The 23976-nt window shown below is 29.9% G+C and overlaps 1 protein-coding gene across 8 annotated transcripts in view; it reads right to left on the reverse strand.

Moving 5' to 3' along the window:
• The window catches only part of GLS (glutaminase), a 76007-nt gene that overhangs the window by 20590 nt on the left and 31441 nt on the right, over positions 1-23976 (reverse strand). The window contains exons 1-9 of one of the 8 annotated variants that reach the window (XM_074302841.1): positions 21523-21609; positions 18322-18371; positions 16895-16927; positions 16736-16794; positions 12409-12475; positions 11850-11900; positions 9980-10156; positions 8965-9096; positions 6963-7055 (exon numbers count right to left, since the gene is read on the reverse strand). In XM_074302841.1, coding sequence (XP_074158942.1) covers positions 6963-7055; positions 8965-9096; positions 9980-10156; positions 11850-11900; positions 12409-12475; positions 16736-16794; positions 16895-16927; positions 18322-18360 — 651 coding nt within the window. In that variant the 5' untranslated portion in view covers positions 18361-18371; positions 21523-21609. Of the gene's footprint in view, positions 1-5361; positions 5946-6962; positions 7056-8964; positions 9097-9979; positions 10157-11849; positions 11901-12408; positions 12476-16735; positions 16795-16894; positions 16928-17547; positions 17593-18321; positions 18618-21522; positions 21610-23976 lie in introns of those variants that run through there. The other 7 variants (XM_074302835.1, XM_074302838.1, XM_074302833.1 and 4 more) reach the window with 7 other exon arrangements.

A 23976-nucleotide genomic window follows, 5' to 3' on the forward strand; every position in this document is an offset into this window, starting at 1 on the left:
ACATTTGAACTCAGGTCCTCCTATCTCCAGTGCTAGCGCTCTATAACCACTGCACCAACTGCCCCCCCCCACTACCATTGTACACAATGGGGATACATTCAAAATAGAAGGCTAATTTTTTTTAGTCAAAAATACATAGATACTTAATAAATGATATTATATGCAAAACACTTCAAGCAGATCATACTAAAATCAGAACAAAAAGCATTTGTAATAATTCCCAGAATAAAAGTTCAAGGAAGGGCTAAATATTAATGACTTTAGCATTAATTCTATAATGAAATACTTCAAATTTGCATAGTCTTTGTGACAATTCCAATTTTAGTATGTTACTAAGCATTTTTAACTGAATACTGATTTCCATAAGCTTTCAAATATACTCAATTTATTAAATTTTAGTGTACACTAGCTGCAATTATAAAAGATCTCGTACTCTCCAGCATTTTAGAACATGGTAAGCTTGTGATTTATCAAATTTAAAAGGATAAATGAGAATTTAAAAGAAAACATTAAAACATTTGTTAAATATTAACTGCCAACATCACTATTTTGAAGCCAAGCAATTCTAATAAAAGAATAAGAGAACCCCAGCAAATGTGGCAGAGGTTTTTGGAAAGCTTGATAAATAAAATAAACTTAGAAAGCATTTTTTTCTAATTTGTGAGAACCTTTTACTTATCCATTTCCTTAGTTACTATCTTTTGTGTACCTTCTCCCAATCTCAAAATGATTATTTTAATAACTGTTGGTGTGACATTTATTTTTTGAGTCATAATGTCCCAAAACGGATTATCAAAGGCTCTAAGTGTTACTTTACTTTTGGAACCATTGTAAATTATGCAATTGCTTCCAGAATTAATGAAAAATTAATTTTATAATTGTGGAAAAAACTAAATTAGTAATCTCAAAAGTTGATCACATCCCACAATTGATTTGCCTTTAAATTGGTTTCTTTCCATTGTACCTCCTTTTAATTGAATAATCTTAAAAAAAAAAAACACATAAAAACAAAATAAAGCAATTTATTGAACCTGTTATGTGTTTTGTTTTCAATTTTGTTTTTGTTTAACTTGTTAATATCCTACTGAATATAATCAAGTAACTATATAGACTTTTGGTGGGTTCAAGTCTCTAGTTCAAATTTCTGTGATTCTAAATATAAACAGCAGCATAGAAATGTTGCCATAAACTGACTCACTTTAGAAAGAAAATTATTATATTTGGCTGTCTGGGGGCATAAATGAAAAACAAAGCTTGTTCTTAAATTTCCAAGTTGAGCTGATAGTTTATAGACATGATAGTGTATGATAATTTATAGGGTAAGTGCAATGAACAACCTAACATATAAAACAAGTGCCCACTTAGATCATGTACATTTGAATGGATCATATAGAATATCAGGAAGTTTTTATTCAAGATAATCATTAAGATAATAGTATATGGGAAGAAGTTGCCCTTTTACTCATGAAATAGTATAAACCCCTAAAATTTGGCAAAACAGTAGTTCTGAAAAATATCAGGTTTTTAGATTAATAATACAAACCTTAAAAAACCTGATAACAATGCTTTATAAAAATGTATAAAAAAAAGTGGATAGAGCACCAGCCCTAAAGTCAAGAGGACAGGAATTCAAATGTGATAACACTTAACACTTCTTAGCTGTGTGACCCTGGGCAAGTCACTTAACCCCAATTGCCTCAGGGGAAAAAAACTGACAACAAAATCATTTCTTCAAGTTGATGTATTTTGTGATACAGAATTCACAGTAATCACTTAATTGGCAAAACAAAAGACTCTATTTTTTCCATATAACAGAAGAAATGAACATTTCTACTGTCTTGCAAACAAGTAATAAAGAAACAAATGACACAAAAACTTCTTGGTATGGTTTCTAATTGTATGTGTAAACAAAATTTACATTGTTTTTAGCCAAAATAATTCCAAATTACAATGGAAACGATCTAAATGATAGTGCAAAATGGTCTATTGTAAAGCTAGTATACCAAATTTCAAGTTATGCTTTCTTCAACTAAGTTTTGCCAACTTGAGTTTTATTATAAATGGAAATTTTAAAATACTGAAAACAGTTAATAAAGGATTAAGGATACTCAGATACAGTTAAAGGATGCACAAACTGCAAATAAATTCATTTCTCTGAGAAGAAACAAAAATGTTACCTTTCAAAAACACTTGAAGGTTTCCAAGCTCATCAAGAAGGTAAAACAAATCAATGTGCACTGAGTGGTGAAGTAAAATGTATTGTTAAAAATAAAATTATGTTTAATCAAGGATATGCACTATTTAAACTAATTTATTTTTAAAATGTAATGTTCTTGTACCCTGTTAATTTAAATATTGGTATCCTGATATAATCTAGGTGTTCCTTAACCTATTCATACCTTCCATGTATTAAAAGCCCATTGAGGATGGCCTTGGGCAGAACCTTCTAAAGATGATCTTTAAGGGAAAACAAAAATAGTACAAAGTGAAAATTTCATAAAACAATTTAAACCCGTGAAATGTTAACTCGTTGGAAAGGGAAAGCTTTTAAATTCACATACTGTGAAACTATCAAAATGAGTTAATTCCAAAAATAAAATTCTCATCACAGGGTCTAATATGCTTTTGTAGTATTATGTGTCAGATGCCAGAATCTAAACTTATTTTTTAATGAATCCAAGCAACAGATTTTTCCTATTCTGTATTATAAATGAATTCAGGGTTATGTAATCATAAATATAAATCTAGGATTATGTCAATCTTCTCAGAAAGCTGAATTAATTGAATGTTTACTTCTCAAGGAATGATTGTTGTTTTTTAGATAGAGGAGAGAATTAGTGCTAAATGGAAAAAAAAAAAAAACCTCAAAGAAAAAATCTTTATTTAAATGCTTCTGGTACAAACAATAAAAAAAAACAAAACAAAACAAAATGAAACAAACCAAAAACAAACAAACAAACCATTCCCTCCCACTGCACAGTTAAAAGGAAAAAAAAAGCAATTGATGCACCTTTAAATATTTCCAGTTTCTCTTCATAACCAGTCTTATAAGTAAAAATATTCAACACGTCTGATGGTATTTTTATAGCAGTTAGTTTTTTTCTAAATTAAAAATCTCCAACATGATTTGTAAAAGTAGTTGGAGTTTTTTTCACCAAAAACACTTTCAAAACAATTAAATCAGCTTAAAATAAATTTATTAAACAATACAAAAATATGCATGCTGGAAACAAAAGGTACATTAAATATACAAAGCAATGAAAAAAGAGGCTATAAGACAAATGTTTTAAATCTAAATACTCAAGCAAAATGCACAACATTTATGCTGAAAAACAAAATATTTAAAGAAATGTACATTTCAAACGAAATGTCAATGATGCCAACAAAGAAAAAACATATTCTAATTCCTAAAATGCTTGAATATCAAGAATCAGTAACTCAGTATGAAAACAGTATGAAACAAATGAAACCCAACAATCATAGGCATTTTTAAAGGATTATCTTGGAAAAAAGTACTGGGTAATACTGAATAATGCAAGATAAAGCCTTTAAGCTCTTAGTAAAGTGTTGTGTTTTTGTTTTATTTATTTTTTAAATATAAATGTTTTGGGTCCTATTCACAAAATATCTTTCCTCTCATTTCAATTTTTTTTTTTATTGAGGGAATATTTTCTTAATTACTTTTAGCTCTTGTTCTATAAACTTATTGGAGCAAACTTGTGGTTATCTTACTTCTAAATGAAAATTTAAGTTTTACAAAGACAGGAAAATTCTACAAATAAACAATTTATGATTATAAATATATACCAATATGTGAAAATACATTTCCTTTTTATAATATTTTCATAACTATTTCCAATTTTAGTAACAAATTTAAACTTTATTAAATGCCAAATCTAAAAAACTAAAACTTATGACAAAATGAATAGTAGAAGGATTTGGATGGAAGCAGGAAGAGAACCCTTCTTCATATTGACTGCTTTGGGCATTCAACCTGGTCAAACTTTCAATGGCAAGTTATATGATGATTGTTATATGAGTCTGAATCAGGTTTAAGGTTACAGTGGTGAAAATGCTCTTCAAAAGAGCCATCTTAACTTTAAAAATTAAATGTATGACATGATTTTAAATAACCATATGATTCAGAAAAAAATAACTTAAAAAGTTTTTCTCTGATCAATGACTAGAGGACTGAGGGTTGAGTGGCTTGCTTAAGGTTAAAAAGCCAGTATGCATTTGAGGCAGATATTAAATCAAAGTCTTCTTGGCTTCAAGGTTGACCTGGTATTGCCACACTGTCTTGTCCTTAACCTAACAACATCTTTTCATTTTGGCTAGTCATTACAATCAAAACAACCAACCTTTCTTTTATGTCTTATTATCCTTTAGTAGTCTTTTACCCTGATGTATAATCTACAATTACAAAGTCTACATGCTCTACCTCTCTCAAAGGAAATGATTATAGCTTTAGACAAGAATAAGGAACTAGCTTATGATGGAACTTGGGTGAAGTGAGCAGGTAAAATGAAGGAAGAATTGTGAATAGGTTCTGTCTAATTTCAAAATATCATTTGTCAAAAGTTTTGAGTTAACATAGTTACCAGTTTTTAAAAATAATACAAAGTAATCAACTGGACATGTTATTCTCAATACACATTTTAAGTTACTAGAAATCTAACCTCAAGGACTTAGAATATAAAAGTAAATGTCTTAATGTAGTATTAAATTCCAACAAGTTCTTCAGTCCATTCCTATGTCGCTACACTTAAACAGTTCAAATAAAACCTCTTTTAAAGCTAACAGATATATTCCAACCTTATTGTATGTGAGGAGAGAACGGGAGGGAACCTTCATGAAAAATTAAAGAAAAAAATAAATTATTTTTATGTAATTATCTCCTAGAAAAAATTATGTTGGAAAAATGAAAATTGCCAATAATCAGAAACAATTTCTCTTAAGAAATGGTTTTGTTCCTTCTAGTTTACTAGCAATTTGAGCATTAATTTTATTCCTGAAGTTATTTTGGCTGGAATATTTAGGGGTAATACAAGTTACTCCTCACCCATTGAAATTTCGTCATTTACTACAACACTGGAGTTACAAAGAATAGGTACTTCATATATTCACTAACAGACCTCAAAAAATTGCTAACATTTAAAGTAATAAAAAAAATACTAAAAAGTGCTACAAAATATTTCTGAACTTAACTTGAAGTTACTTTGTATTTTGGAACTATTCTGGTATGGTGTCAATGATTAGTATTGAAATAAGTCTATCACTTTAACTTTTTAATAGAGACGATTACAATTATTTTATCCATTGGATTTGGCTTAGAAAGTGATAATATAGACACCATGTCAGTTAGTTTATAGAACTGAAAAATAAAGGTTTAATAAGAGATTTGAAATTAAGAATTTCTATTTTTCCAATTTGACAAGGTATCTTTAATTTAATACTGTTAACAAAATACTTTTAGAGGAAATTTTTAAACCAAATGATATATTTCCTTTCTATAGTTTTCTTTAAAGTAAATTTCCTTTAATGCCTATTTTGCACTCTTTAAAAGGACAATGAACCTACTTTTTGAATTCTGATAGTTTTACACAAGGGATAAGTCCATGGATTGCCTCAAAAGTTGAAGAAAAAAAAAAAACAAATAAATAATGAGAGTATGCATAAAACAAAAGACATTATGAACTTCAATAAAGAAAATTCTGACACTAGAAATCCCATTTCATTTAGCTTTTCTCTCCCAGACTTTCCATTCTATACACTACAGTTGTGGAGATGTCCTCATTTGCCTCAGGTGACACTTTTTTCCATACTGTATCTTTTAGAGCAAGTTCTTGTTGGAGACTTTCATAATCCAAGGGTCCAAAGGCATGCTAGTTGTTCAAGCAACATACATAATTTTATTAGTGCACTTGAGTGAAGAAAGGTCCAAGCTATAAAATGGTATTTTTCAATGAATGTTATTAAAATCCATTAGCGTACACCCACCACCACCACCACCACCACCACCACCTAATATTGTATTTCATATAATTTAGGATACCTCTTATGGAAGGTTCTATCTTGTCTTGCATTACTCTTATGCACTTAAATAAAACTAATTAAAAAGAAAGTTACAAATAACAGAATTTATATAAAGTGCTTTGCAAGCTTTACAGCACTCCTAAATCTTAGCTATTATCACTTATTATTCCAAGGGAGAACAGCAAGAACATAAAGCATTTACCAGATCTTTTTCTAGCTATAAAAAGGTTCAAATTTCTACTATGCCATTTTTCATGAATACTCAACACCACTCCAATAATCAACCCAATATTTTTAAACATTCATGCAAATTTGCTTCTCATTGGAGCTAATCTCAAAACAAGGGAATAATGAGTCCTATCAATATTTCAATAAACTTACCCATTGATAAAATAAAAACGCATCTTTCAACTGAGGCTACTGGTTGAAAATGCACACATAATTAAAAGATTTTATTTTTATTTTAATAAAAAATATTTTAACTTACAATGAACTAGGAAATTTTCTATCTCAATTTGGTAACCTCTACTACTAACCCTATAGCTTCTTCTTCTTTAATATATCCACCAACATTCCAGTCAGGAGAAAAGGTTCTTTTCAAAGTAGAACTTGCTTTTTAAACTAACAATCACTGAGAACAAGGCATATTTGTTTGCAGTACTACCAATATCTACCTACATCTCTACACATAATTAATCTTAAATCTCATATTCAGTAATTAGTGCAGAAGACAGAAAATGTTCACTGTGTATATATGTGAATTCAAGATAATTTCCACAAAAGCTTCCAATAATTTAGATTCATTCATAATTATTAAAAAACTGAACTAAAAATCTATATTAAATACTGACATTATCAATGAAAGGTATATCTCATTTTTTTTAAACTACAAAAAATTATAATGTAGAATAAAAGTTTTAGCTTACCCTCTGATCACCACCTTCTCTTCGAGGATCAAGTTTTTTTGCAAAGTGTCTCAAATTATCATAGTTATGGAAATTGCACAAAGAAACAAGATCCTGCAAATTAAAGAGATGCTATAAGAAATTAGCTTACTTTTAATAATTCATCATAAATATTCCCAATACAAAATACATTTTTAGAAAATTAAGTCAGTTTTACTTTTATCTTTTCATCAAACCTAAAATTTAACTTTTTAAAACATTCTATGCCTGAGGGAAGCTAAGACACTGCCACCTCTGATATCAGAAGAATCCAAATACAAATCGAGACTCAAACACTTAAACCTCTATTTACCTCAGTTTTCTCATTTGTCAAATAAGCAGAAGGATACTACTCCAGTATCTCTGCCAAGAAAAATCTCAAATAGCATTCTGAAAAGCTGAAAAACTACTTCTATCTACTCTTCCTAATTATGCCCTCTGGAGCCAATCACCTGGAACTTCTTTTATACAGCAGATCTCTAAACTCCTGGAAAAGTTCTGTCTTTTAGGATCTAAATCCCTAATTCTTTTAACCGACTCTCTTATGACATGAATTTGAGGTCCTCCTCACTATGCCAAGTACTTTTTTCAATACATTTTCCACCTTTACTCACTGATGTCCTTCCTGAAAATAGTTTCACAAATTGAACACAATCCTCTAGAAAAGGAAGCTCTGACCAAGGCAGGATATAGTAGAAAGGCATGCTTCCATAGTTCTTGTAGTAGGTCCCTCTTATTACAGACTGGTGCATTAGTTTTCTTGGCTGCTCTACCATACTGTTGACACATAATGCATTTTAAGTGTATTAACCCTTATTCCCTCACCCCTGTATATCCTTTTCAAACTTCAGCATAGTTATGCCTCACTTAGCTTGTAATTGGGAAACTATTTTTATTTAAATATAAAATTTGAAATTTAGTTCTATTAAATTTCATTAAGCATTCAGCTCAAAGCTCTAACCTATTCAGAACCTTTACAGAGTTTTCTGAATATTAACTTAACTATTGTATTATTCTATTTAGATTTCTGTCACCTGCACACTTGAAAAATTTATGAAAATATTATAATATCAAGCAAGCAAGAATCCTGGGATACCATACTGAATACCACCCTTCCACAGTAATATAATGCTGTACCTAGCTATTCAACCAGTTCTAATTATACTATACTGACTATAACATTATATTAAGCTGGGGTCCATGAACTTGTTTTTTTTTTTTTCCTGTTGTATTTCAACATAACTGGTTTCCTTTGTAATGTTTTGTATTTTATTCTAGGCATTTAAAAACATTATCTTGAACAGGGGTGCATAGATTTCACCAGACTGTCAAAGGTTTATGAGAGAAAAGGATTAATAAATCTGCTTGCACCTCTTCATCTTTCCCACAAATAGCACCAGGTTTTGACAAATGCTTGGATAAAAACCTAGATAAATTTTACCTGTACCACCTTTGGATCTATCAGTTTAATAACCCTGTCAAAAGAAGACTTTTTATTGAAGCTGCTTTTTTTTGACTATAGATATTCACTAATATGAAGATTTACTGTCTTAATGTTCAGATTTTTTTCTGAACAGAAATCAAAATTGAGTTGACTGAACTCTAGTTTGCAGATTCCATTATCTTAACCTATCTGGAAACTGGGACAATGTTCCTTTCTCCAATCCTGTGGTATACCTTGCCTGTACTACATGAGTTTTCAATCGCCAATAATGGCTCAGGAATCATTCTGCTAGTTCTTCAGTGTCTTAAGATATGGCTCATGTGGTCCTAGTGGTGATTCCAACTCACCCAGGGCAGTGGAACTCATTAATGGCAATAAGATGCTCTCTTTTTCTTTGTCTTATTTATCAATTCTCAATTAGGGAAAATAGTCTTTTAGCCATAGGCAAAAAAAGTGTATTCATTTCTAACAATATTGATCTGATGTTATATTTCATAAAGTAAGGACTCTTTGGTTACTACATTAAGAAATTTTACTTACATGACAGAAGTGGATTCCCTTAACACTGTTGCCCATCTTATCTAATGGAGGAGACCAGCACATCATTCCCATAACATTAGGAACAACTAAAAGAATGCCCCCAGCAACTCCAGATTTTGCAGGGAGACCAACCTGCAAAAGCATTGAAGAAAAATGTCATTTAAGTTAACATGATATAAATAAATAAATAGATAGATAAAATAACAAAAGCTAATTTTTATATAACCAATTGAAGGTTTACAAATCTATTAAACTGACAGAAGAAACAGAATTTTTAGCTTCCTTTTCAAGTCTAGAACTCAATCTATTATGCCACTATGACCTAGGACTTAGAAATGTGTGATGATAGAATAATTTTTTAAAAATTACCTGTCCCTACATGCTTGCTATATATGACACACAAATATGAAAAAGGAGAGATGTTCTTTTCAAATTCATTTTCCTCTTCAAAATAACCAACTACATAATAGGTAATTAAGTGTCTAAGAATATATGACTATGGGGGGGGGAGGGAAGAAGGTAAAATAAAAGATTTTTCCCTCCTCCCCCAATACAAATAAAACTTGAAACATAAAGGATTATTTTCTTAAAGAAGCCACATACCTTTCAACACTTACAAGTGCAAAATAATATAAAAGAATCTAAATAATAACAGGTTTTAAAATTATGCATGCTACAAGTTTACTAAATCAAAGGTTTATTATTTTTAAATTTTAGGAATTCTTGAAGCATTAATAACTCTAGTGCTAAACATTAACAGCTATAAATATGTCTACTGACCTTGAAAATACAAATAGATGTGAAATATTTCTATAAACTAGTTCTAGAATTTTTAAGAGCAGTAAAGATAATGCTTAGCTGTGTTACTTAACAATTCTGTAATAAACCTTATAAGATTCTCATATAGTGTATATGTATACAGTGTAAATGTAAAGTATAAACGTTTTCAGAACATATCTTAAAAATCAGTCCAGACTAGCTTCTTGCTAGAGAAAATAAACATGTAATTACTTACATGGAAAGCAAATTGCCCTGAGAAGTCATACATGCCACAAGAATGCATCAGACTTAGTGTATTTCGAACTGCTTCTGGGCTCAGTACTCTTTCACCAGTGATTGGACAGAAACCACCATTAGCTAATGTAGAAGCCATCACACTAGCTGATTCACAAGTCACTTCAATGGAACACAACTACAGAAATAAAGAAGAATTCTGAAAATGTAAATTCTAATATCCTCTAAGAAATTTATTTATTTATTTATTTAGTTTTTTGCTGAGACAATTGGGGTTAAGCAATTTGCCCAGGGTCACATAGCTAGGAAATATTAAGTGTCTGAGGCCAGATTCGAACTCAGGTCTCTTATCTACTGCATCACCTAGTTACCCTTTCTAAGAAATTTTAAGCTAACTCCCAGTTAGATTCTTATTTTATGGACATTTGAGAACTCTCTTCCTGGGGGATAATATAGTTCTATTAAGTGACATTTCATAAACCTCACTTTATTTAAATATAATTAAATAATGAATAAAACCCTGATAAATGAAATGCTTTGTCACCCAAGCAGCAAACTTAGCACTAGAGACACAGTCCTGAAATTTACAGTATAAATGAGCTACACAGTGAGGATTCATGGTGTAGAAGACTTGTTTCAAGTTTCACCTCAATTCAAACACACACTAGGTTGCCTAATTGGTAAAGAATGTTTCCTTATTTGATGATTCCCTAAATCAATGGAATTGCTCTCCTCAGACAGAATCTGTCTTATACAAGTTATTTCAAGGCTCGCTTGCCTGACTGCTAAGTGCCTCACAGGGCCCTAGTCCTCTTGCCAACTCTACTGGACACATACTTAATTACACTCCTTCTTCCCCGAGGTCACCTTTCTTGTTTTGGAACCATTATCAAATCAATTCTGGCACCACTTTTGTCATTTTATTCCTTCCTCTATGGCTCTACTCATCATCTCTGTAACTTTTCAAACTAAATTATACCTCCCTGATCACTCCCCTTTCCAATGTGTTTTCCCTCATTCAAACACTTTATATTACTTAAACAGGAATATTTAATGTAAAGGATTTATTTTATTTCAACAATAGAGAAAATGAAGCATGCTATATTTAAAAAATTAAGAAATATATCAGAACTAGAGTTAAATTAGAAGGAAATGTCTATTTGACATATGAACCTAGGAACCTACTCCTTCAATGAAACAAGTATTTGTCAAGATATTTGGGACATATCTGAGAATTACAAAGAATAAAAAGGACTTAATTTTCCCCAACTTGTTCCCTCTTAGCTCATCTACCTCAAAGCTTCTTAAACTGGGTTACGCAACTGAATGCATGGATTATAAGATTATGATATATTATCAATAAATCTTTTATTTGTATACCTATTTTATAAAGATCTGACAGCTCCAATGCTTTGTTGCCATGCAAAGAAAACTTCCTAAGAAGTCTGGCCTTCAGGTAATGAAATTTGTGGCTTAAGCAACATAAAATATGGAGGTGCTGTTACCTATGTTGGAATCCCTATACAAATGAAATTATGGATCAAAGATACTTAGATACTTTGACACTTCAAAGTAGCAATGCTTTAACAGAAAAATTATTTTTCCTTACTTTTACAATTTTAAAATGCCTATTCAATTCTGAAGTATAATAAAAGGCTACAAAATCCTTTTACCCTTGGGCAAAATGTTTATTTAAAAAAGACAAAGTGCTTATTAAAAGTATTTATTGGGGACTAGGCTTTCACATTTATAATGGAAGCTAATGGAAAATTTGTATACATGCATTAGCTTAAGTCATCTTTTCTGAAACAACAACATTCTTGAAGTGTAACAGCATACATATTTTGAATATTGAAATCATAGCAAATCACCTGGAAGTAGAAGTCTAATATCCCAACCATGTCTGTGCCTTCTGGAAAACACTAGAAAAAGAAGAAAATCAAATAAAGATATTTAAGCAATTATTTAGTTTGACAAAGAAGGAAAATAAGTAAAACAAAAAGAAGGCAATGTATTGTTTAAGTCACAGCATTAAGTCACATCCATTTCCAGATGCTGTTTTAACATAATGATGGAAACTTTTAAAGTTATTTTGGATCACAACTTGAAAAAGTATTACTATTTAATCCACAAAACTTTATGGTACTATAGGCATATTACAGCAATGAAAAGTGAAGATAAGTTAGAAGGAATTAGGAAAAATTATTAATCACAAATGTTTAAAATGTGACTATCACATACTTTTTTTAAAAATAAGTGAAATATAACTTTTAAATCTATATTTGTCATATTAAATATGTTATGCACCTTAAAATACCAAGTGCTGAGTTGGATTATTAATTTTTCAATGGCTAAAAAACTAATCTATGCTGAGACAAAACAAGAACATAAAAGCATAATTTGTAATTAAAAAACCAAAACTGATAAAACCTTTTTCTCCTTTAAGTAATATCCTATTGCAAAATTCCGATCTCCACTTTCCCGTTCAGATTGAAACCTGGAAAACAAAGTAGATTCAGTCTAGAGAATAAGCATGGTAATTCTGTAAAACTGCAGCATTCTAAAAGCAAATATGTCAAATATATTTCCATAAAATATTACATCTTCAGGGTGTAGTATAGAAGGAAAATTTTTAAAAGTTAAGAAATAGGTTCAAATAATGGTTCTCTTAAGTGGCTATTGAGCTAGACTTAGCAAAAATTGTGGCAGGGGAGGGTTCACTGTGCTCTTCTGCCAGCTTAGTCATTAGGACCCAAAAAGAAAAAGTTGAATCTTCTCTTCCCTCTCAACCACATGGCCAGTACTCACCAATGATAGATGTTTACTAACTAGAATGCTAATCCCTGAGGTCTTGCTCTATTCTGATCCTCAGGGATAGTCATCCCCTTCATAATAATATTGATCAGGAACATGACCATTAACAATGTGGTCAATAGCTACAATACTTCCAGTAAGATGGTGGAACACTTAATTCTTACTACTCGTCTTGCCATTTCTCTTTAAGAACTCCCAGGCTTCAGACCATTGGGCCTTTATATCTTCCCTGAATCTAAACCATCCTATGTGTTGTGTTCCCTAATTATGATGGGAGCTCCTTGAGAGTTAAAAACTGTCTTGCATTTATATTTGTGTCCAAGAAAGGCTTAGCACAGCCCTTGGCAAATAATAAATATTTATCATTTTTTTTTATTCTAGTCCATCCAATACAGCTTCTGAGTATCTGAACCCAAGCCATTTGTTCTCCCATATATTCTCTTTGTTTTCAGTATGCAATACTGTAATACATTATTATAAAAATTTGAAATCTCCAGAAAACAGGATAATCTTATTCTAGGATAAAGCTGATTTATTTAGTTATAAATACATCTTTATGATTCAGGCATGATAGTAAGAACAGAAGCCATTAACTATTTAAAAAAAATATTCAGGTTAGTTATTAACTAAGTCACTAAATTAAATGTTTACACTACATATGCCATTAGAACTATAGTTCAGGTTCTGAAACACATGAAAACTCACAACTCCATCTGTCACTGCAAATGTTTCAAAAATAGCAAGTCACATCAACAAGATCTAGCAATCAAAGAAAGAGATAAAATTGTTTCCTTAAACATTTATAGAGCTGCTTTCATTGTATTTTTACAGAGCTATTTTTCCTGCTTAGCAACACTCCATTTGCTCAGCTTTACTCTTATATAAATCCACATGTAGACATAATCTGATGTCCACTTCTAACATCATAAAGGCCTAAAACTACAACTGCTATCTGTTTTTTCTTTAGACTAAAAGCTAAATGTAAGGAAATTACATATCAATTGTATCTCAAATGCTTAATACACTTTAAAGTAAAAACATTGTTATTTTTGAATGTCCTACATCACCAATTTTAATTTATAAGAGAAAAACTAAGTAGTCAACCCATATGTAAGTCACTACAAAGAAGACCCAAAGACAGGTTGCCAAAATTATAGCTTCCTGCTTAGGATATGACCCAAATTTTGCAGCATTCAAATTCATCTCTTCCTTTCAATTTTTACAGTTATCATCCTAGTTCAACTAGGCACTCATTATTTCTAAGTCTTCTTTATAATAGCCATGACTGATCTTCTAGCTCTAATTCATATGTGTGTGTATATAAATAAAACTGCAAGAATAATTTCTTAAGCATTTAAGATATTCTATTAATCAAAAATATGCAAAATTTGAGTAACAGACTAGTTACTAATCTGACTAGTGAAAGCTTAAATTAATGGATAGAAAAACATGGATGAAATGGCTGATGCAAAGAACACAATAAAAAAAAAAAAAATCACTAAAAAACAAATCAAAGGACAGCCAAGTAGCAGTATGGGTCCACTTGAAGTATAAACCCATAGTGAACTTAAGTTTTCTAACTCACTTCCTTCAATAGTATTTTGTGGTTCCAAAAGGATGGATGAGGATGGCCAAGAGTTAGGGACTGCAGGGAAAGAACAGCTAAAGGTCAAGATAGTAAGGGGACACCAGGGTTGAATAATACAATGAGGTTTTGTTTTGTTTGTTTGTTTGCTGTTTTGTTTTTTTTAATACTGGATAGTCCCATCTCTACCAAACTTAAATAAAGAGTCCATACTCAGGCTAGATCTCATTACTTGTTGGCATGAGAGTAGTTTAACACTCCTCAGGCAACTTGATCAACCTTTACTTCTGAGGGGGTCACCATACTGACAATGAATTTTTTGCAAATACCCTATAGTTATCCCACTATAGCAGTTTTCCCATCAATTGCTAACCACTTTGGTTTCCAAGATCACAATTATTTGCCACCATTCCTGGAAACCAGAAAAAAAGATGACAGACTTGGAAAACAGAGGATTCAAAAAGGAACAGTTTCCAAATGAGTCGTACAGATTCCTAAGTTGGATGAGTGAAAGTTGTGGCAAAAAGAATGACAAAATCAGAATTCAGTATGTTAAAAGCAGATGTGCAAATAAATAAATAAAATTTAAAAAAAAAACTGTCTAAGAATTATGATTTAAGTGAGATACTTAAAACACAATCCATTCTGCACACAGCATAGCCTTTTTTTCCCCTTGGAATTGTTGAGTAGTTTCCTATACACAGCCAGAAAGAAAAAAGAAGTGAGGAAGGCTTTGTGCATCATACAAAATTAATAAATAAATATATACTAATTTAGTCAATGAATGAACAAATAGAGTGTCAATTATACTTATAGAAGGAGACCTGACCAGACTCATGAATCAGAGAGATATAGGTATGAGTATGATGAAAACAAGACAGCAGTATATTGATAGCAGCGGGAGTAATTATATATTAGTATATAGAAGTATGTTAGTATTTAAATTATAAATTTTGTTTGCAATGCACTTTACAAATCTTAATTTTTCCTCACAAAAGCCTTTAGGTAGGTGCTTTTATTATCCCCATTTAGATAAGGAAACTAAGGCAAAGAGGGATTAAGTAACTTGCCTGGGGTTACCCTGAACTCTAACCACCACATTAACTGGCTGCCTGAAAACTCTGTTGCTGAGTTCAGAAATTACTACTGGAACAAGACCTTTTTGATTTTTACCTACTCCTGGCCTGCTAATATTAGGAAATAATTTTTAATTAAGACCTGAGACTTCTAGAAATTTCCCTTGTTTACTAATTTTGCTGCTTCAGAGTTGGAGCAGCATAAATCTAGAAAGTCTTAAAAGGGGCTTAGGGATTAAAAGGCAGAGAAAAAGATACAACTTTTATTTTAACACTAACATAAGCCAAAAAAGACATTCCCTAATTCATTAATTTTAAAAGGATATGAGCAAACAAGTCTCAAGATTAATGCAAAACTATTAACAACCTTATAAAAAAATTATCCAAATAAGTAAGAGAAATACAAATCAATACAATCCCAAGGTATCACTTCATATTCAGTGAATTGGTAAAAATGACAAAAAGATGGAAATGATACTGGAGGTGTTATGGAAAGGGAAGAATTTAATTTAAGTAGAGATATGTAAAGGAAATTGGAATTTTGCAAATAATATGGCTAAAATGCTCAGAACATTGGACCTAGACATTCTACTACTACATGTATCATTTCAGATAGGTCATTGACAAAAGCAGCAGCATTTTATATAGTAGCAAAGACTTGGAAATAAAGTAGATGCCAATCAATTATAGGAATGTGTAAACAACTTGTGATTCAAGAAGGAAATGAAATATTATCATGCTATAAGAATATTGACAAATATTGAGAAGATACAAACTGATGGAAAGCAAAGCAAAGTCAGAAAAACAATATACACAATGATTAACAATTAATAATAAGAATTTATGTTTTTTTGTTTTGAACTACTTATGTAAGAAACCACTTGGAAACAAAGGATTCCGCTGTATTGGAGAAGAGCATTCAGTAAAAGTATCACTAATGAAATCTGTGGTAAACAGCATTTTCCTGGAACTTATCTTTGCCAGTTTTATGACTAAAATGTTTCCTAAAAATATTCATTTTTAATGAAAGTCAATAGATCAGCAAAACTATTTATGAAAAAAATTTTCAACTCCTATTCGGTTAACACATTCTTCCAAATTATTTGAAAGTTCTTCCCCTATGGCCTTCAAGATACAACTATAATACAGTTCCAAATTCTGAATACAAGTAAATAAAAATTCATTTTAAAAATTTACAATAATTTGGACTAATTTTAATTTTCCCTTCCCATCCCACATAAAAACTCCCATACACTGAGTAAACCCAATAGAAAATACTCACGTGGCATTACTGAATCCAACATATTCATTACCAGCCATCTTATTCAAAAACTGCATCACCTATAAAATAAAATTTAAATTTTTTAAAAGTTATAACATGATGATCAGTAGAAAAATATTGAATGCAAAGTAAAAAAACAAAAAAAACCAGTTCACTTACATAGTCAAATTTTTCAGCATTATTTACTCCTTGCTGCAAAGAAAAATGAGAGATAAGAAAGTGTAAACATGTTAATTATCATAAACTTTTAAAACTACATACTTTTAAAATTTCTACCATTACAATAGGTACATTAGTATTTTTAAATTTAAGAAAATACTAGTCAAATAATTTAGTATTTAGATAAACTGTTTTTACTACATATAAGTTCTTTCATCAAACACCTGTATGTTGAGAATGGGTTTGAAGGAGGAAGGGAATGCTTTATTTTAAGTATTTTAAAAATATAACATGACAGATGCTAACTATATAAGTTAAAAAAAAAAAAAAAAAAAAGATTCCTCCCATCTTTCTAATTAGCACATTTTGTTCCAAGTTCAATTTTGCTAGGATTAGCACTATCAATTTAATTAATACTGAAAACTTAAAATAAAGTTTTACCCTTAGGCACAGGAACAATTACATTTTCATCATTATTTTTAATAACTAATTTTAATCAACTTTAATCAGTGCTAGAGTTAGAAAAATAAGTTATTTTTCAAAGCTAACTAGTATTTTATTGTTATAGAATTTAAAAACTAAAAAAAATCTAGGTGTGTAAACTACTGGTGTAGAGAAAAGTCTACACTTAATATCATTTACTACACCAATACCTTGGCTATCAATTCTATTCCAGATTCCGTTTTGTAGAAAATTGGCTACAACAAAACATGGCATCGAACCAAGTTCAGTTTATAGAAGATGTATTGTTTCATCTTACTAATTCTAATATTTGAGTTACTGCAAATTTAAACACAAAAACCCTACTAAGCTTACTTTGTTTTCAAGTAACCAAATGGTTTCATTTTACCTCAGAGAAGTTTACATAGCAGTAAGTTGTAGATCTGAAATCAAACGTATTAATTGGTGATATGAGCACCACAACAGAAACAATACATCTTTAATTTTTTAAAAAGTTACAGATAATTCAGCTACTTTATATAATATGTAAAATTTATCCTAAAAAAGTCATTTTTATTACAGCATGAAGGACAATGTATCAATATTTTACTTGGTGAAATGCATAAAGCCAAGTTAATTTTTCCCTTTATAGTGAATTGGGGTATTTGCTGATAATCTGTGAATTCCCATGTTAAATTTTATCCATCAGAGAATAAGTATGTTCAGTCATACACGTACAATCACTAGCTGTAACGAACATCATACATTTGTTGCATAAAAAGTGAGCACTGATCAAACTTAATGAGTACAAAATAAAGGCAATTAAGTAATAACCATATTGTAGTCAGATCTAGCTATTTTCCCTACAAGGCCTCCATCATGAACATTTCATCAAAATGTTGTTTCTAAAATATAACAGAAAATACAAAATGTAGAAATGTAATGCCCCAGCTGTTCAATGAAAAATAATTAAAAAAAGAAATTACCAACTTCATTGAACTGTTGCAGTTGTCAAAATATTCCATAGATCCTAATGCTGTAAAATATGTAACAACATTTAAACCACAAAAACCTTTATATATATATATATATATATATATAAAAAAAAAAACAAAGAACATCTCTTTGGAAAGGTATGTCAGCATTAGTCATGGGATGTCATAGGAAGAAGCACTTGGTTATACATTTAAATAAATGTAAAAATAAAACAACTTACACTATGGTTCTGTACAAGTATAAGCTTTTGATGTCTGGCTTTATTTTGGTTCTTTTAGTCATTACTTAAAATGACAAATATAAAAAGTTCTTAAATTACCTATATAGGCATATATCTAAGTTACATAATAAATTGACAAATGAAAGGGAAAAAAAATTTCACTTTGCTTCTACCGAACATTTGAAAAACTGTCTTCCTTGTATAGTATCTTAATTATGTTATCTAAAATATGTTAAGAAAATCATAATTTAAATCCAGATGCTGTTACATATAATGGAGAAAAGGAAGACATTTAAATGTCCTTGAACTAAGTATCTTGACCACAAATTCCATATTTAGTTTAAAAGTATTAGAAATATCTTTTAAATGGTAAATCATAGAAAATAATACCATCATTAAAATTTAATAATCAAATTTATTATTTGCTATCTATTTTTTCCCAATAATAACTTATAACTACTCAAATTATAACAGATTTTCAGACTACAGCTTAAATTTTAGATGTCTTTTTTTTTGGAATGCAGGGGGCAAAATGGTTAACATTCTTATGCTGATTAAAGTTTGGACACTTAAGGAAAAATATGTGCAGATTTCATCCTAACATATGTATTCATGTATATACTCATATAGGTATATAAGATATATACCAAAATAACACATTTTTACATTCATGATATACATGCTTGTGTATATAGACCAGACTGTGTGGATGCTATTGTGCATGCATACATATATACATACATCATTCCTTTGTTAGATATATATACCCACTCATATCAACATAAATGTTTCTAAATGAATACAAAGTGAATTTATATGGTTTTATGTCTAAAATGATACATTACAAGGGATGCCTACTAAAAAAAAAATATATATATATACACACATACATACATATATATATATATGATCAACTCTAAATTTCCTCATATCTGATAACTTGAAAAACTACAATGGTTAAGGAAATTTTATTGTCCTATATGAATCTGATATTTTAATTAAAATAAAAAAGTCAGTTATTCTTTACAGTATGCCAATTTAAATTTATTAAGTTTCGATTAAAGCAATTTTTAATCAAGTACACAAAAGTATATATAAGTACTTGAGGAAAAAAATGAACTGGACAAAAGAAATTAAAAAAAAAAAATCGAACCAACTTTCTAATCAATTTTTCAAGCATAAAGTACACAAAATGCTTTCTAGTTTACACAAAATTGACATGTTACACTCGCATCATAACCTCAAACACACAATAGTACCACATTATCCAGATTCACGCCTCCAGAAATATAAATATCAACTACAAATAGCGCAGCATAGCAGAAGGGTCACTGGAAACGTAGTCAGTCAGAAGACTTCATTTTGAGATTTTTCCCTGCCTTTCATTAGCCATGTTACAGCTCTCGGATTCCCACTTTTCTCCCCTGTAAAATGGGGGTAGTTAGTTACACTTGTACTACCTACTTCAGAGAGTTATTATGAATATCATGCATGGGGAAAGAAGTACTTTGCAACTGCACAGAAATGCATAAAGATGGTTTATTGTGGTAAAAAACAAAATTATTAGAGGGATAGTTAACTTCTTGCATCAATTTCAAAAAGCAAATACGATATAATTTGATATAAAGCAGGGTAGAAACATTTATGGAACTGGAAAGGTGTTAAATCAATTGTTTATTTTAATATTTACTCTGAGAAACAAAATCCAACCTATAATATAGCTATATACTTCTTTACAAGTATGTCACAAGGGAGATTCTACTATATATTGAGGTGAAAAATACTATTAGGTGACTATGAAACAGGTCCATTTACAAAATAAGATAACTAAAAAGGATTTAGTTAATTTGTTTTCTTCTCTAAATGAGCTACCTGATTCTGTCACCTAATGCAGCAAACCCTCCTATATAATGGAATTTAAAAACTCATCCAAGAAGACAGAGGGAAAAGAGGCATTCAAGCAAGAAGGGTGGGAGAATTATGCTGAAAAGGTTTAATAAAATTCCCTTATTATCAATTTAGCTCTCTCATTGAGAATGCTTTGAAACCAAAGATTACTGGAAAAGTTAAACTAGATATTACAATCACAAATAAGAAAATTACTAAGTCTTATAAAAATGAAAAAAAAAAAAAAAAGAGAAAATTGATTTTAGATAATAAATTCTGTTCCTGATATGTACTAATATCAAGGAGCACAAAATGAAACAGACTAAACAATTCTCTCTTTACCAAATCCAATATACCTACAATTATGCTTTGAAGTTACAACTGACCTTAAAACTAGGTAACACAAGCAAGCCTAAAAGGATACTGGTACATGACAAAAATCCTAGTTCAATTTTTGTGACACTTAAGGGCACCTGCAAAATAAGCTGTAATTTTTAATGTGGTCTTTAAATTAAGGAAAACTCCAATGTTTTTTTTGTTTAATTCCAAAGTATTTATCTTATGGTTTCTTTTAAAAAGCTAAATCAGCATTTAAATAAATCAACATCAGAAATAATTAAAAAAAAAATCTTGAGACTTCAAGTAGAAAGTGACATAACAAGATTAGTTAGGCAACTCCTTTTTAACTTTTAATAGGAAAAGCAGGAGAAGTTGACAACTGTGTTCCAAGTTTCTTTGATAACTGCTGTCCCATTCCCACCAAGTTATTTCCATAGTTACATTTTTGAAAATTCAAAGTCATAAAGCTTTCTTATTACTGAAAAGGAAATGAGTATAAACTCTCTTTTAAAAATGTTAAGTGTCACAAATATAGGAGCATCTTCTTTCAAACTCTCTTGCTTTTCCAATTCATTTAAACAGGCAAAAGACATGTGAGATTAAATGAAAGAGACTACATTCAAGTGTAATGTCCATAGTGACCAACTGCTGTCCCCCACCCAAGAAAATAACTATAACACCTTTAAAAACTTAATGATGTGAATTTTAAGTGCAAGATTACATTTGTTTTTAAAAAGGTATTTACCTAGGTAAGCTTTGTTTTAAATTTTTAAAAATTGGAGTTTTCCTATAAGCTTAGTAAAGTATATATGCAACAGGTTCCTTCTGTCCAAATTCTCCTCTTTCCACAATCTGCTAATCCTTTTGAACAATTCCTTTGCCTCTTCCCCCATTTCCTGAGATCACCACCAATCCTACAAGGAAAAAATATCAATACTACAAAAGTGTAATCTAAAGAGTCATACGTAAGACTCCACCTTAAAATTTTTGAAGCAACATAAGGGAATATGGAGCAAAGAGCACTATAAGAAAGCTTGAAATTAACAAGACATCACAAAAATTAAGGTTTTAACTTTTTTAATATATAATCTTTAAAAGAGTGATTCTAGTTCACAAGTCATGCTAACAGCAAATTCTGAAGCATTTTGTGTCAAAACGCTTCTTTTACAAACTATATACACAGAAAAATTAACTTTGAAGCACATTTATCATTATTAATGGTCCTGATTGTCATATTTGAATAAATTATAATTCCTAAAGCAATTTGTACACATACTTTTAAATTCTAATGAACTGGGGTACTCTGAATATTATTAACTTTAAAATTTATATTTTCTCTTTTAGGAAAATATCTCCCAAATTCATATAAAAAAAATTAAGTTGGTAAGATTAAAGTTCCTCATCTTCAGAAAAAGTAAACATAATTAGGAAGCAAAATAAATGCCCAGGCCCTTGTTCCCTAAGAAATTAGCTCTCTAATTAAAAGCACTTAAATTTGTATGACCTGCATTTTCTTACATATATATATGGAGATTCTGATTTAAATCAGAGGATTTTAACATTAGAAAGTTAGGAACCTCAAACATTTCTATTTTATGACTGACTTCAACTTGAAAATATCACCTCTAACAGGTCATCCTACAGGTATAAAATACTTAAATTTTTCTATAAAAACTCCGAAGTCCTCAAACAGGCATCATAAAAATATTACTAAATTCTTAGATACTAATTTTACCTAAAAAGTTATTTTTAAAGTAGAAATTTTCTCTAAAATAAGCTATCATGTTGAAAATAGATCAAATTAATTAAAACAGGAAAGTTGCTTTGAATATAAAATAATAGTCCAAATCCTTATTTTTTTTTTGTGGTGTATTTATTTGTTACTATAAACTCTTTAACAAGTTTGTTTTTAGAATTTTAGAACTAAGGCTTTTACATACTACAAGACTTTAAACTATACAATTATCTCTATTTTATGTTTTTAAGTATCCATATTAGAAATAGTTTAATTGATTGAGGATATAGTCCACTGTCACTAAAAACAAGTAAGGAAGTGATAGTGTAAATATGATAATCAAACATGCAATTTCTACATGCAAGATTTTGAAGCAGTAAAATAAAACCCAAAAATCATAAAAAAAAAAAAAAAAAAAGTAAATTTAGGCATTTAAGCTTGCATAAAGTATACCTTAGGTACTATGTTAGTATCTCCAATGATTCTGTCATCAAAGCATAAAGGTATCATCTAGTATGGTATAATTTCTAATCTCTAATTAGGTTAACTCTAACTTTAAGAGAACATTAGTATAACTTATGATCAAGCCTCATTTTGGACAAGAGAATCTAAAATATTAAAGACTTATTTTATTCTGAAGGTAATTTTTATGTCACACAAAAGAGCTTTATAACAGTGAGTGGTCACATGCACAATGCTTTTTAGTAAGATAACAGAATAAATGAATAAAGCTAAGTCTGTTACAAGGGGTCTTTTTCCCTCCAGAGGATAGACAATTAAAAATGAAAAAACAGGGCATAATTCTAGTGGTTAACCTAAAAATGATTATATTGGTTTTTTTATAACTTGTAGTAAAGGGCATTAACTTATGCTAAAACATTTTCTCATGTAAACAAAGCAAAATGATTCTATACTCATTCATAGTAATTCATCTAACATGAGTCACGTGATATGACTTATTTCAAGTTCAAATATACAAATAGGTTTGCTGATGAAAAAGTTTCAAAGTTAAATGACAGGAGCTTGATATAAATGGAAATTCAAACAACTTTTACAAAATTATAAATGAAAATCAATTTTAAATATCTTTGTCGAAATAATGATGTGGTTTATAATTACTTATATAACTCAACTTCAAAAATTGTGATTTTTTTTTTACATTTAAAACTTTAAAATTACATATTCATAATTAGAATATGCCATGGAAAAGTGAAACAAATGAAAAGCATTTAACCACAAGTATAATTCAAACTTACAAAACTGAGAATATTGAGAACCCTACTAAATAGATGCATTTTGGCAATAATGGAAATGACAAGACTATTTGTCACATGTAAACTTATGACATAACACCATAGTAAAGAACTTAAGCCTTATGCAAAACAATTCCTTCTATATAAAATCCAAATGGAAGCAAACTGGGTCTTTTAGTATTATATGCGGAAGGAACCCAAGAGGAAAACT

Source organism: Sminthopsis crassicaudata, chromosome 3, assembly GCF_048593235.1.
Source record: "Sminthopsis crassicaudata isolate SCR6 chromosome 3, ASM4859323v1, whole genome shotgun sequence".
Taxonomy (NCBI): Eukaryota; Metazoa; Chordata; class Mammalia; order Dasyuromorphia; family Dasyuridae; genus Sminthopsis; species Sminthopsis crassicaudata.